This window comes from Lycorma delicatula, chromosome 7 (assembly GCF_047948215.1).
Source record: "Lycorma delicatula isolate Av1 chromosome 7, ASM4794821v1, whole genome shotgun sequence".
NCBI lineage: Eukaryota > Metazoa > Arthropoda > Insecta > Hemiptera > Fulgoridae > Lycorma > Lycorma delicatula.
Window position 1 is genome coordinate 72989271 of NC_134461.1, and position 14137 is coordinate 73003407.

General features: G+C 30.4%; 1 protein-coding gene across 1 annotated transcript in view; it reads right to left on the reverse strand.

Annotated features, from left to right (window-relative positions):
• The window catches only part of LOC142328315 (PI-PLC X domain-containing protein 1-like), a 211881-nt gene that overhangs the window by 22275 nt on the left and 175469 nt on the right, over positions 1 to 14137 (reverse strand). The window contains exons 2-3 of the mRNA XM_075372020.1: positions 5793 to 5880; positions 2634 to 2927 (exon numbers count right to left, since the gene is read on the reverse strand). Coding sequence (XP_075228135.1) covers positions 2634 to 2927; positions 5793 to 5880 — 382 coding nt within the window. The remainder of the gene's footprint in view (positions 1 to 2633; positions 2928 to 5792; positions 5881 to 14137) is intronic.

The window sequence follows — 14137 nt, forward strand, 5'->3', positions numbered from 1 at the left end:
TCTACACAGGACGTTGATCCATCTCTGGCATTGGAAAAAGTTCCTAAATCATCATTTAGATAATGAAATCAGAATTCAGGAGGAACTTCATCCAATTCTCTTTCACGGGGATTTACTCGACCAACCTCCAAAGAGAATTATGTGCATTGAAGTCACCCACCAGTATTATGGGTGAGGAAAGCTGAGCATTAATCGTGCTATTTCATCCTCTCTAATATTATTATTATTAACAGCTATTCTGATCGCGAGGTTCTGCAATCTCATATTAAAAAAATCCATAAATGATCAGATGATAAGAGATTTCCGCTTAATTTTCCAAAAACAGCACCCTTATAACTTATTCTAAAAAAAAATCTCATGGAAAAATATACATACAGGATAGGTCAGCATCCCATACAACGTGTTAAAGGTTTTCTGATCTTGGGGTTTATCTTGATTCAAAATTAGTTTTCAGTGAGCACGTAAGTAGGATAGTCTCCAAGTCTACAAAGAATCTTGGTTTGCTTCTTTCGGTTAGTCGGCTTTTCCAGTATGCAAGTACCATCCTGTACCTATATAAAACGATGGTTACACCCATTTTTAAATATAGTGCTCTCATCTGGAATTGTGTTAGGAACTATACGTATAATAGCCTAGAAGCAGTGCAGAAGCGACTATTCTATATGCTGCATCTTGGTTGTAATATCTCTTTCTTTGAGAGATATCAGGAGTTCTGTTTTTGCAAGATGTAGCCGCTCAAGTTCAGGCGCACAATGCAAGAGCTTGCCTTTGCCCATAAAATGGTTAATGTGGTTATTGAATGCGATTTAAGGAACATAACAATACGTGTTCCTTTATTTGCTCTAATAGGCACTGTCTGTTTAAATGGTGTAACAATAGTAGATTGACACTTAAAGCTAGATGTATTGGCTGGCTGAACGAGTATAGTTGTGTAGTCGATGTATTTCGTATTAAACCTTGTGAAATAAGTTATTTGGAGTATAATTTCTTGTTAGTGCCTGGTTAGGTTAATATTTTACATTTTGTATTTTTTTTTCTTTTTTTTTTTAATGAATTTTTTTGACGTTCCTCTGCTTCATATGTCTCCTGATAGGATTAGTGCATGTACGAAGGTTCTCTTTATTGCTTTATGCACTATCTTCACATTACAGAAGGCCATTCTGTTTCCCTGTTAGTTAGGGGTTTTTTCCAAGGAGGTTCGGATGGGTGTAAGGGGAGATGTGAAGGCTATCAAAAAATTATTATTATTAAGAGGTATCTTTTATGTAAAATAATTTTTAGTTTATGTTATAGACTAGAAAGCTGTGCAAAAATTATCTCCCGGAATAACTGAGAATTTTGTAGATAACTGTTCTTTTTTTTCAAATAATTGCTCTTATGTAATTAGCAGACACATTAGTTAGATCATTACTACTTACACATGGAATACCCATACAAAATTGGCCTTGCCAGTCTTGTTATACGAAAGTTTAGCTTTTCTCAGAAAAAAAAATCTTTTTAATAACTGTTGCCATTGATATTTTAATAAATTTCTTACCGGTTTGATTATACAAATTACAATTTTTTGTACTCTGTCAGCGGGAAATTTCATTAATAAAAATGTAAATTTGGTATATATTTATAGTGTACAATGAATACAAAAAATTCAATTAAGTTAGAAATGTGAATTTAGCAATTCTTCTTGTGATTTTTAAATAATTATTTTGTTTTTTTAATTTAAGATTTTGGATATGAAAATGTTAGAAAAATTTTCGTATTTATTATGGATTTTAGAAAAAATACGTTTAGTAATTTATTTATGGTCGAGATCTTTTAAACCTTCAGGAAACTTTTTTCGTGGTGGCCATTTTTAAATATAACAGTACAAATAATGAAACACAAATTAAATCTGATCAAAAACAATTTACTCTTAAATTTAGTTTTAATAATTTTTATCCCGTCGATGTTGACTAATCAGAATAATTTAATTAATAATTACGTATATATATAAAAAAATTGCTGAAAACATATTCGCAGTCTGTTTGGGCACACTACAGGACGGATCGAGCTTATTTTTTTTTATATTGTTAGGAATGACAAAAAGTTATGTCAAGTAACATTGGGCCGCAAAATTTGACTCTCCTTGAGAATTCCTAAAAAAAATCTTTATTTATTCCTTAATTAAGAAACTTTCCGAGGGTATTACTCACAGAAAAATTATTTTGAAGATCCGCCGATGGTTGGTGATATCTGTGGGCCATTGCAAACAGAATAAACCAAAAACAGCCCGATCCGTCTACTAGAAAGTCTGGAGTAACTGGAAATAAGTTTAATTGTCTAGAATTAACTTAATTATAATTCTCACTAATAGTAAAATTATTAAATACACTTTTCATTTAAGAGAATCGTATTATTTCATACAACTTTCTTCTCTTTTATTTCTTACTTTAAAATAAGTTTTTTAATTTATTTTTGGGACAAGAAAGATATTCTGTTTTTTTGTTTTTAGAATTATTTTTCCTGTTGATTTTTAACGGGTAAAACTAGTAATTACGTAGAAAATCATATTTTATAGTCACCATAATATATTTTCATATTAAAGTAATAAGTTTTAAAATAAATATACACATATATTAAATTAATTTATTCCTTACCTCGTGATTTATTAGAAACTATTCTCCAATAAACTGCATAGTATCGTAAACATTTTTCTTTTATTTTGATATCTTTATCATATTGAAAAATAATTTTTGTGTCAATATATCCTTTTTCTAACCTAACTTCATGAGATTTAATTAATCTTTTATGTCGACTATTTTCATCCAATTCGTAATCATAAATCCCAATCCAGTCTCCATATTCTCTGTGCTCCAATTCCCAATAAATACGTAAATTCTTTCTCATAGGCATAATAGTAATTTCCAGTTGTGGCTTTTTGCATAAAAATGCTGCGGAAATATAAAATATTAAATAAAATACTGAATACTCTAATCTATAACATTTTAACAGAGATAATATTCAACATTTTTTCATCGTAAGATAACATTTTATTTTTCAGTGACAAAAATATTATTCATACAAAAAGAACAAAAATTTAAATGATATTAGTAGGATATATTTGTTATATTAGGATATTAGGTATTAGGATATTGGGTTATTGGGATTATGTTATATTAGGATATTCTAATAGTTTTCTTATAACACTAACCGGTTGTATTAACTGTATTAGTGAAACTACCTATTTTACGTAAGAAAGACGATGGAAGACTGCGTTATATGAAAGTTTTCTTAGTTCTTTCAAGGAATATTAAAATTAATATTCTCTTAAACGTAATATGAACTACTGAAAAAATAAATAATTAACATTAAAAAATCATTTCAAACACATTTTCTCTATTAAATTAATAAAAGATTCTGAATTAATCACATAATTCATAATATATTAATACATACAAAAAGAGTCGCATATACATATATGCTTATTAAACTGAAATTTTGCAATTATTTACAAAATTAATGATACGTTTATTATTATTATTACTATTATTATTGGGTTTTATAGATTTACGGGCATCAACTGATGGAGTCATCATTAGTCCTTATCTCAAAAAATAAAAAAATAAAATAACAATAAAAGTAAAAACCTAGTCGAAAGAATAGCCACATCAAATCAAATTATTAGAAATACAAGGTGAAAATGGTGTATCCTAGCCACTGAAAATCATATTTTACGTTTCTACAGGAATGTTTGACAGATTTATTCAAAACTACTAGGTCCTGTAATTATTAAAAAATTCACGTTTATATTAAATTCTTCAAAAAACTTATAAAACCGACTAAAAACACATGATATATCGTATAGTTTAACCATTAGTCCATTATTCTTTCCTTCTTTTCTCCATCCTCATGACGGCCTCCCCCTCTGTTTCCAGGGTGTTTGAGAGCTTTGAGATGAAATATTCCAATCCCCTGTAAATCATGGAGGATGTTTTGCTGCTGGCATCAGATGATACCGACTTAGATGACGGTGGAGACCATTGCATGATAAGATTCTAGGCTTAATGCTGGGCTAAAATGTTGGGGCAATTAACGGTCACACGCTTTCACTTAAAGGATTTTCTTTTGGCAGCTCCATTGTTGGTCGTCAAGCACTCTCATTTTGTAATATCTTTATCTGTTCATTCTCACTCAATTCTCTGAATAGGGGTTTTTCAATCTGCACTTTGACTTCAGGCTCCTCTGGCTTTTCGCTTCATTTTCTTTCAGATTCATTTCTCGGTGGGTAAGAGTTACTATTACTTGATCTTTTATTTGCTGTTTTCTTTACCGGTTTTGAACTGCTATCCTTGACTGATCGTCTCTCCAATTTCTAACTGATGATGTGTTCAACTATATTAGCTAAAGCTGGCGCCAGTTCAGAGATCACGTCTTTTATGTCCATGTATGTCCAAATTTCTGACATTCTAAATAACACAATGGAGTCGGAATGAACAGAAGAACATTTAGCCTATAAAATCAGAATTTATTTTTTCGGGACACATGGTTTTGTTAAGTATTAGTACATGCGACTAAAAGAGTAATTCTACTCCGATACGTCCTATATTTATTCGTCAACATGCAACAATTACTTGTTCACGAAGCTCTTCGACGATCTCTTCTTCTGTGCCGTTTAGCAAGTCTCTACACGCAATATCCTGGGAGATATTTAGCGTATTAGTGGTACAACCTAAATATCTATGAGTCCCATCATCTTGGCTCTGACTAGCCGTGAGAACTCTAGGGTTGTTTCTCAACAAACAATCCCATAGTAGTCTTCCTTATCTTTAATGAAAGCTGTAGTTCTCCTGCAGCTTCCGTAATCCTTCAACCAATCCTAAAAGAACTGATTTTGCTAAAATTCCCTTCTTTCTTCTTGATCATTTTGGCATTTCTTTATCGCTTTGGCATCTTCTTTGTCTTTACTACACTTTGGTCGAACTTAGTTCGATCCTTCTTTTCAATATCAGCAAACTTAACACTCATCCTTCGCCTTGCTTGCGAATACAAAGGCGCTACTTAACGTTTTTTTATGGGGATGGTCTCTGCTACAGAAATTGTAGAAGTTAGAGTTTCCACGATTAAAGTGTTGTCAGTCAATATGTCGCAAGGCGCTGACCTAAAGGCAGTTGGGCATATTCCTTATCGTTGATCCTGCCTGGGTTCTCCCATACAACCACCTCCCACAGAATTAACCTGAATCGAGAAGACAGGTACTGACTGAAATTCTATATCAACATGAGAGGGCTCAGACATAACAATAGGAGCTCCGATATATTTATGCATGGGACAATCCCTGCCAAGGGCCGAAGTGACTGACTCGCGTTGAAAGACGCAAAATTTCAGCAGAGCAAGTTCAGATCAGCTCACCCCGAATCCATTTTCCACTACCGGGAAGGGGGATAAGCACTTCTCGTTTGCACTCCGCTCAACGTTGTGAAAGACAAACCATGTTCATATCTCCCGCACCCGCTGCAAGCAGCAAAAGCGAGAAGCACAACTGCTTTCAGCTAGGATAGTTTTAAACCTCCAATGCCGTATTTCACAGGGCAGTTCCTGAGCAAAACCATTGCCCCGTTGGCTGACAAGTGATAATACTGAATTACATTGTTATTGCCCGCCGAGGAATGTCTTTATAGATGTAACTGCAAGGACGTGAGGATGGATTTAGTCCGGTGCATTATTATTATTGCTATTATTTAATATAATATGAATATATTAATATTATTATTTCGTCAATATAAATATGTTTTAAATCGATAAATTTGGCTACTTACCCCCACATACTGGTGAATAATAAATGTGTTGAAGAATTATAAAAAAGAGTGACAAACATTTGATTGCATTAGTTTTATTAATACTTCCCTGAAAAAAAAAAAAATAATTGGTTTTAAATAATTTATGTCGTTATGAAATGGAAAAGATTTCAATTAAAATTAGTTGAGTTTCAAAAATAAAACGTGACTCGTCTAGATATCATCAAAAATGATAATTTAAATAGCTTACGTGATCAAAGGCTTTCCTGTATCCAAAATAAGTAAAAATTAAAAATGAATTTGAAATTAAACTAGTGGGTAGTTTTAATCATATAGAATCAAAACAAGTTTTAAAAAAAGCCATGTATTATTTTTTTTTTTAATTTACGTTGATCAGTTGAACTGTGTAAAACTCAACCATCTTTGGAGTATATGAGTTAGAGGCTACCATAATAAATTAATTTTGGAACTTATCAGAGTGTACTTCTTTCTACTTTATGCATCGTTGTTTATAATTAATATTTGTCGTCTAAAAACTGTGTTGAAAATAAAAATAACATTTATCTATTTAAAACTCACAAAAAGAGTTATGTGTAAAATTCATCAGATTTTTACAGGAAAAATCGTTTATTCTATCTCCGTTTTTCCAACAAAACTTTCATCAGGTAACATTAAAATATATAATATTACAATAGTAATATTACAATAGGTATATATTAGATCAATATATACCATAAAACTAAACCTAGTTCTGATAAAAATTCCCAATCAATTATCGATGAATAAATTGATTGTATCATTTTAAATCAATTCAATTGATTGATATCAGCTAGTTGGCAGAATGAATAAAACTTCTTTGAATATATCCTGCGTTTAATATTTAGTTTAAACTTGGTAATGTTCTTTATTAAACTTCATGGGGTGATGACAGTAGGTTACTTTTACTGAAGCATATTTTTAAAAAACTATTCATAATTTCAGGATTTTGTTCAGTTAGTACTCTTCTTTCATGTTGAACATTGCAAATTTATGCAATCTGAAACAATTTTAAGTTCCAGTCTGCTTTAAATCTATAGAATATTTGATACTTTTATCCAATACCAGTGCCACCGAACATTTATTTAAATAGCCAATTTATTTATTGTTTAAAATTAAGGAATACCATTTGATTAGATACTTTGAAATTTAAAGATATTGTAAGAGTTATTTCCTTATCACAATGACCTAAATTCCACTAAGTATCTGTATTCAATGTATTGTTACCTGAAGTACAACGTGAAAGAATTTGCTTCCGACATTTAACATGATTTTTAGAATTTACGGATTACCGAACAAAATGCCATAAAGTTCTTGTTTCACATTAACGTGCAGGACAGAACAGGAAAACATTGGAACACACTAATCGTCTTTACGAAAATCTTTCCTACGTTTTTATCTAATTATTAATTCAAATCCAACAATAATGTATTCTTATAGTGTACTTAAAAGTAGACTTGAAATGGTTAGAAAACTTAAGAAATCTTTTTTTTTGTACTTTGTACATCTTTGTGTGTAATTAATATTTTCCATTAAAAAATTTTGTCGAAAATAAAAGTAACGGTATCTATTTAAAACTGACAGAAGTTAAGTGTAAAATTCGTAAGATTTTTACAGGAAAAATCGTTTATTCTATTTCCGGTCTTTCCAACAAAGTTTCATCAGATAATATTAAAATAATATTACAACAATGTATAGCATAAAACTAAATCTAGTTCTGACATGAATTCCCAAACATTTATCCGCTGAATAAATTGATTGATTTCCTTCTGTTTATCAGGTGGTTGCAGTCCCACTAAATGATGGTGTTGTATATTTTCGTTTAGGTGTTGTATGTCACTGAACGCTTGTGGGGTCGTTGAAATGGCGGAATATAAAGCACAGGGGAAAATTCCAGGCACTACTTGGAATCCTACTTCGCAGAATGTATGTGGTGTTTCATGACAAGATACGAGAAGCGGATTATACCCGATACAATATGGGACACCTGGCCGCTGGAATTCGCCTTGTAATTAAATTCAATAGGTACGAATAAGTAATAATATCAGTAAGTAAATTTTCCATGAGTTTAAAGTTGAAATAATTAACAAAAAATTAATCTAGAGCCTTTTACATCCATGGACTTCCAGATCAGGATAAGTTGTTAATTTTTCAATGGCTACTGAATTTTCAATTAAATGCTTTTTAGAACAAATACAGAAATATCATGTTTCTCGTGCGAAGTTATATTTTCTTTAAGGGAAAATATATTTTGACAAGAAAGAATGTTTAATATTATTTGAACAAACGGTTATTACTATATTGATATTGTTACATTTACATTTAACGGAATAACATTTCTTAAGTATATACGATATTTTTTCCATGAACGCCAAAAAACATAAACTTTATTGACAAACTGTCATGTTGTTTATATATGGCATTGACGAATTCCTAAAATTTTTTAACTTTTTTCTTCAATTTAAGAGTTTAGAAAAAATAGAGATATGTAAATTTTTTTTATAAATAAAATAATTTTAAAGAAATTATGGTCTATAACTTTATATAAAGAATGACATTTTTATAGATATCAATTTTAATTTAAGTGAAATTGAAATTTAATCCATGCGCACGCACACGCACACACACACACACACACACACACATATGTATGAGGTTATTTGCATTTAACTATATCTGTGCATATTAATAAACCCATCCTTCCCTTTAAGTTTCAATACCCGCACGAATAACCTCTAATTAAATAAGGAATATGAATTATTAATTCGTGTAAGTGTTTAAAAGTCGTTAGGCACAGTAAGAAACTTGAATAGGCGAGGTAGACAAATAAGATTAAGAGAAGTTACTTACACGTGAAAGTGACTACCACAAAAAAGAATAGATCTAGTATAACTTATGAATTGACACCTTTAAAGCATTAATGTACTGCACTCCCATATTTCTGATTACCATTTTACGTTTCTGGAAAATGTAGTACGTAATGCATTATTATGGCTTTCAGTAGACAAAGGAGAATAAGTTAAAGAAGACTTGAGGTTCCCTTTGATAATTCTATTAAACATAATCCACGACCTTATTTAAGTGGTGAACATTCGTTTAGCGAGTGCAGACGAATAAACACTAAAAGGTTAATTTCCTTTTAGTAATAAACAATTCTTTGGGGGAGTACATTATATTTATAAGAATGTAAGTTAATTAAATAATTATGCATCTAAATTAAATAATTATACTAGACTTCTTTACTAACAAATTAATATATCTTTGTTGTTTTTATTTATTTACCATTCTAAACAAATGGCGTTCAACGTATTTAAGTAATTTTAATGAGACCGTTCATTTTGTTTTATATGCTATGTTAATAACAGTGCTGGAAATAGAAATTTTATTTCATAAAAACGAATAGTTTTTATCGATTTGACATTATTATTATATCATATATTTAAGAAACATAGATTGTGGAAATCTTTATATATTACATGCAATAAAATATGTTATTTTGTATAATAGATTGATGCGGAAGACGAACAGACTGCGATAAAACAAATAGAAACACTCAAGGAATGTGCAGAAAAAGTGGCACTACAAATTTCGTTTGAAAAAACACTATTCATCTTCTCCAGAATAGAAATCCTAAATATAAATACAAAATATGGAGTAATAAATAAAGTCCCTCACTTTAAATACCTTGGATAATTTATTACGCCGAACAGATCTGAGAAAGCAAGTAAATTGGACCGTCTGCAGAAGGTCAGGAAAGCTCTAGGTTTAGTGCAAAATCTCTACAACAAGAAATCCTTCTCATACCAAACGAAAATCCGACATTACAACACAGTTATTAAACTCACAGTATTATATGCCCTGACCTTAAATAAGAAACCGAAATAGAAGAATTAAAGAAACAGGAAAAGAAGATTATAAGGAAAATATTGGGACCGAGACAAACTGAAGAAGGATACAGATTACAACGGAACGAATTTGTTGAAACATACTCTAACATTGAAACTGATATAAGGAAGAGACGAATGAAATTCTTTGGACTCCTTTGCAGGCTGCCGGAAAACCGACTGACCAAAAGAATAATCTTTTAATGATAAGTACTCTCGCTCGCAGAAACATGAAAAGGTTTAGAACACGCGAGAATTATGCTAGAGGGAATCATAGAAAGAAACACATACAGAAACGAAGTAGATAGATGGGAAGTTAAACCAGAAGCGCCGAAGCCTAAACAACATCGTCCAACATGGTCTGTAGAACGGAAGAAGGCGTTTTCTGAAAGAATGAAAGAAGGCGGGCTTCTTTTATTCTTTCGAACGAATGAATGAAGGCAGCATGTGGAACATGCTGAAAGCAAGCCTGCCTCCACCATTCTACTTAGTCCTGCGGAGTTTCCTGGATGGACATTTTCCCCAGTTCCAGCAAAATCACAAGTTTTCTGGGTTCTTTCACACTGAGTCGGATGATCCTGAAGGTTCTGTTTTGTGACCTGTTTTGTATTCTGTCTTCACTACTACCTACCGACTCCGGACCATATCACTTGCTTCCTTTGCTGATGATCCGGTGATACTGGCTCTCACTGATGATCCAACTCAGGCTTTGATGACTAAACTGCAACCTGAGTTGGATTTAATCAACCCGTAGCTGGCTTAGTGGAGGATGATGATCAGTCCAATGAAATCGAATCATATGATGTTCGCAATGGGGAGAGATGACGACCTATGGATCCATCTGAATGGCGTTTACATCCCGTCTGCTGACCGGTAAGGTATGTAGGTCTGCATCTCGATCGTCGTCTAACGTGAAGGATTCATATGAGGGAAAAAGAAAAATAATTGAAGATCAAGTTTAAAGAGCTCTATTGATTGCTAGTCAGGGGGTTGCAGTTGTAATCTTACAAGCAATTGTTGTACTCAGAGATTCTGAAGCCGATTTGGACCTTTGGCATCAAACTTTGGTGTACAAAAACAACAGTAACATTGAAATTATTCAACAATTTGATAGGAAAATACTGAGAAGCATACCGGAGTCGCCGTGTTTTGTGAGGAACAGATAAATTCATGACTATCAAGGGTTACTGGTACGTTCGCGCAGAAAAATAAATTTTCCGGTTCAAACACAAACTAATAATGCTAAATAACCGTGTGAAATATCTGGCTGTGATTTCTGGAAAATAGCGAGGATGTTAGATCGCTAAACTACTCCATGTGTAGGACCTACAAAATTTCGAGTGTTATGTATCATCTCAATAGCATTTTAGGGAGCTAGTTGATTGTACTGATTTTACTGTTTACTTTTATTTCTTCTTTCTGTTTCGTGTGTTATTTGCAATACTGTTTATGACAGACAATTTTATGTGTACTTTTACTTTTGAGTTATTCGTAATGCTGTTCTTTGGAATTACCCATGTAACTGTTTTTCTTACATCTACTGTACATAACTTTTTATTGTATGCTACCTGGGGAGTTTTGATAGAATTTTCTCTTCATGTGATTGTTGTAATCCGATTTACAAATGATTTCTGTATAAGTGGAATCGATTGTGAGTAACATTTGAAGCAATATATATATATATATATATATATATATATATATATATTGCCTCAAATGTTATATATATGTGTATATATATATAGTGCTTCAAAAAGCAATATATATATATATATATATATATATATATATTGCTTCAAATGTTACTCACAATCGATTCCACTTGTACAGAAATCATTATATACATACATATATATATAAAACCTTTCAAAACAAAATATTGTTAGTAATAATTTTTTTTTCAATTACAGTTTAAGAAAAGAGTTGTTAAACGTAAATTTAAGAAAAATAAATTTATAAATATTTTAAAATTAACCATTGAGAGTATCTTAAAAATTCTACCGAGTTAAATAACAAAAAAACTTTTAAAATGGTTTTTCTGAAAAAAATATCTCTTATCGATGTATCCTTCATTAATTTTCCTTACGGGCAATTACAATTTTTTTTTCAAGAGATACATACAAAGACAAATCTCTATAAAATGAAAAGATTATTTTTATTTATTTTCCCAATTAGTAAAAATAGGTCTGTGTATTTTTCTCTTTTTTCCGAATTGTCAAACTCTGAACCGTTGATAAAATTTACTTCTTCTTTTGAGGCATTAATCATTTGCCATCTCTCAACCATAATTTTTCTTAATCTTTCTCTATGTTCTGTGATTCTCCTGTTGTTGTTTCCCCTTCCGTCTTGAGCCACTTCTACATCTATTAAACTCATTTCCTAAACTAGAATCTCTTCTTTAATTCCGATTTCTTAGAAATCGTTTCCTATCCATAGAAGCCATTTTTTAAATATTATCAGTTTTTAATTGTGTCGATTATATTTTAAAACTTTCTACAAAATCTTCTCATTTGATCCTTAAACACTTTTATTATTTACAAACTTTGAGCCTGATATTTTTCTTTGAATTTTTCTTTCCTTTTTCAAAATATTTTATAGTTTTCTTTATTATTTAATGTTAAATTTTGTGCCGCGAAAAAACTTTCATGTGTTATAACCGTATGTAATGTAATATCTTCGCATTATAAATAATCAACTTTTTATTGTAAAGATTTTTGGTTAGTTGTAAACCATTTTCATTTTATTTACCCAATTTTCTTTTTTTAACGATAAAATTTGTTAACATAAAAAACGAAGAAAAAAATACCAAATTTTGCCATCGAATTGTAAATAAAATTATGTATTTAATTTGGGTAGATGGTGAGAATTTTAATTTGTAATATTTTTTACATAAATGTTATGAAATGATATTAATAATGGTAAATTTGTATTTATTTCTTTTTCAATTATTGATACACAAACAACCATTTCTTTAAAGTCTGTGTACATTTTTTAGATTTCATTGAAAGATTGGTAAGAATCATGAATATAAATAAAATTTGAATCCGAAATAGTTGAGTTGAAATAGTCAAACTTATAATTATCAGTCTCATTTTTATGCCGCAAAGGCAAGGAAACATCTTAAGTACTAGTGAAAATTACTTTCTCAAGAATAATGATCATTATATTCAATTCTGTGAAGAAGACGTTACAAACCATTTCACCTTACTTTCTCCCTTGTAAAGTAGGGATGGGATGCCTGTTATTTTTAAGAAAATGCAATTTTCGTGATAGACTTTTAAATACCACTTCATATCAGCTACGGATATTAGGCTCATTCAACACTTGAAAAGCTTTAAAATATTTTTTTTTTTAAAATAAGGTGTATAATCCTAAAAATGAATTTAGGATAAAATTATTTTGTTAGTATCTAGGCTTATTCATTACCAGATTATACTTTTAGTATAATTACCAATAATAATGACTGAAACTACTAAGAAAATTATTCATAAACCATTTTATTTCCTATATTACTATGTTCTCTTTCAACGCAAATTTTATAGTAATTTTTTTTCTCTACTTTATATAAGTGTAGTCAGAATTAAATTTATAAAAATAAACATATTTATCCAGTACTAGCCAACAAAAGATAGCAGAAAAAAAGAAAACAAAAAGTATTTTTCTGGTAAGGGTAATAAATACCGATATGTCTATAATTGTGAGATGAAAAGATTTTGTTTTAAATTTATAATTTTATTAGAAGAAATATTTTAAACATAGTTAACAAAACACACAGTATAAAGGGATTTATTGTTCATCTTTCAAGCGTTTTTCACCTCTTTTAATAATATAAATTAAATATAAAATGGAAGAATACAAAGATTCTCGTACGAATGGAAATCTAGAATGATAATAAATACAATAAGTAAACGTAAACAAACAACTTGTTGCTGAAACACTCGTAAAAGGTGTTCTTAAATCTACACGGAAAGCGTCTCTTGAATTACAAATAAGCCAAAGAGGTTTAATAATTCTGAACATTTCGAACGTTAAACGTTGTCATTCTTTCTTTTGTTTTTATTTTTAAGTATTCCACGAAGAATGAAAAGAATATTTTTTTTTTCACGAAGAATGAAAAGAATATTTTTTTTTATTCACTGTTTAAGTATTACTAAAATTTGATTATACGTATTATTAGATTGTTAATAAAAGAAATCTGTGTCAGATATAACACTACAGTGCAACCCTTTGGAGTAGCACTATATTAACGTTTAGGAAATTTATATAATTTAATATTTTTTTATTAATGTAATTTCATTATTAATTTTATAAAGACGGCGAAGAAGGGCGCGAATTGTTATAACCGGCTCTTAAAGGACAAGGCGTATAATCAATCCCTTCTATTGTAAATATTTATTATGGTTATCTTAAAAAAAGACAGAAGAGAGGCAAAAGAAAAAAATCCAT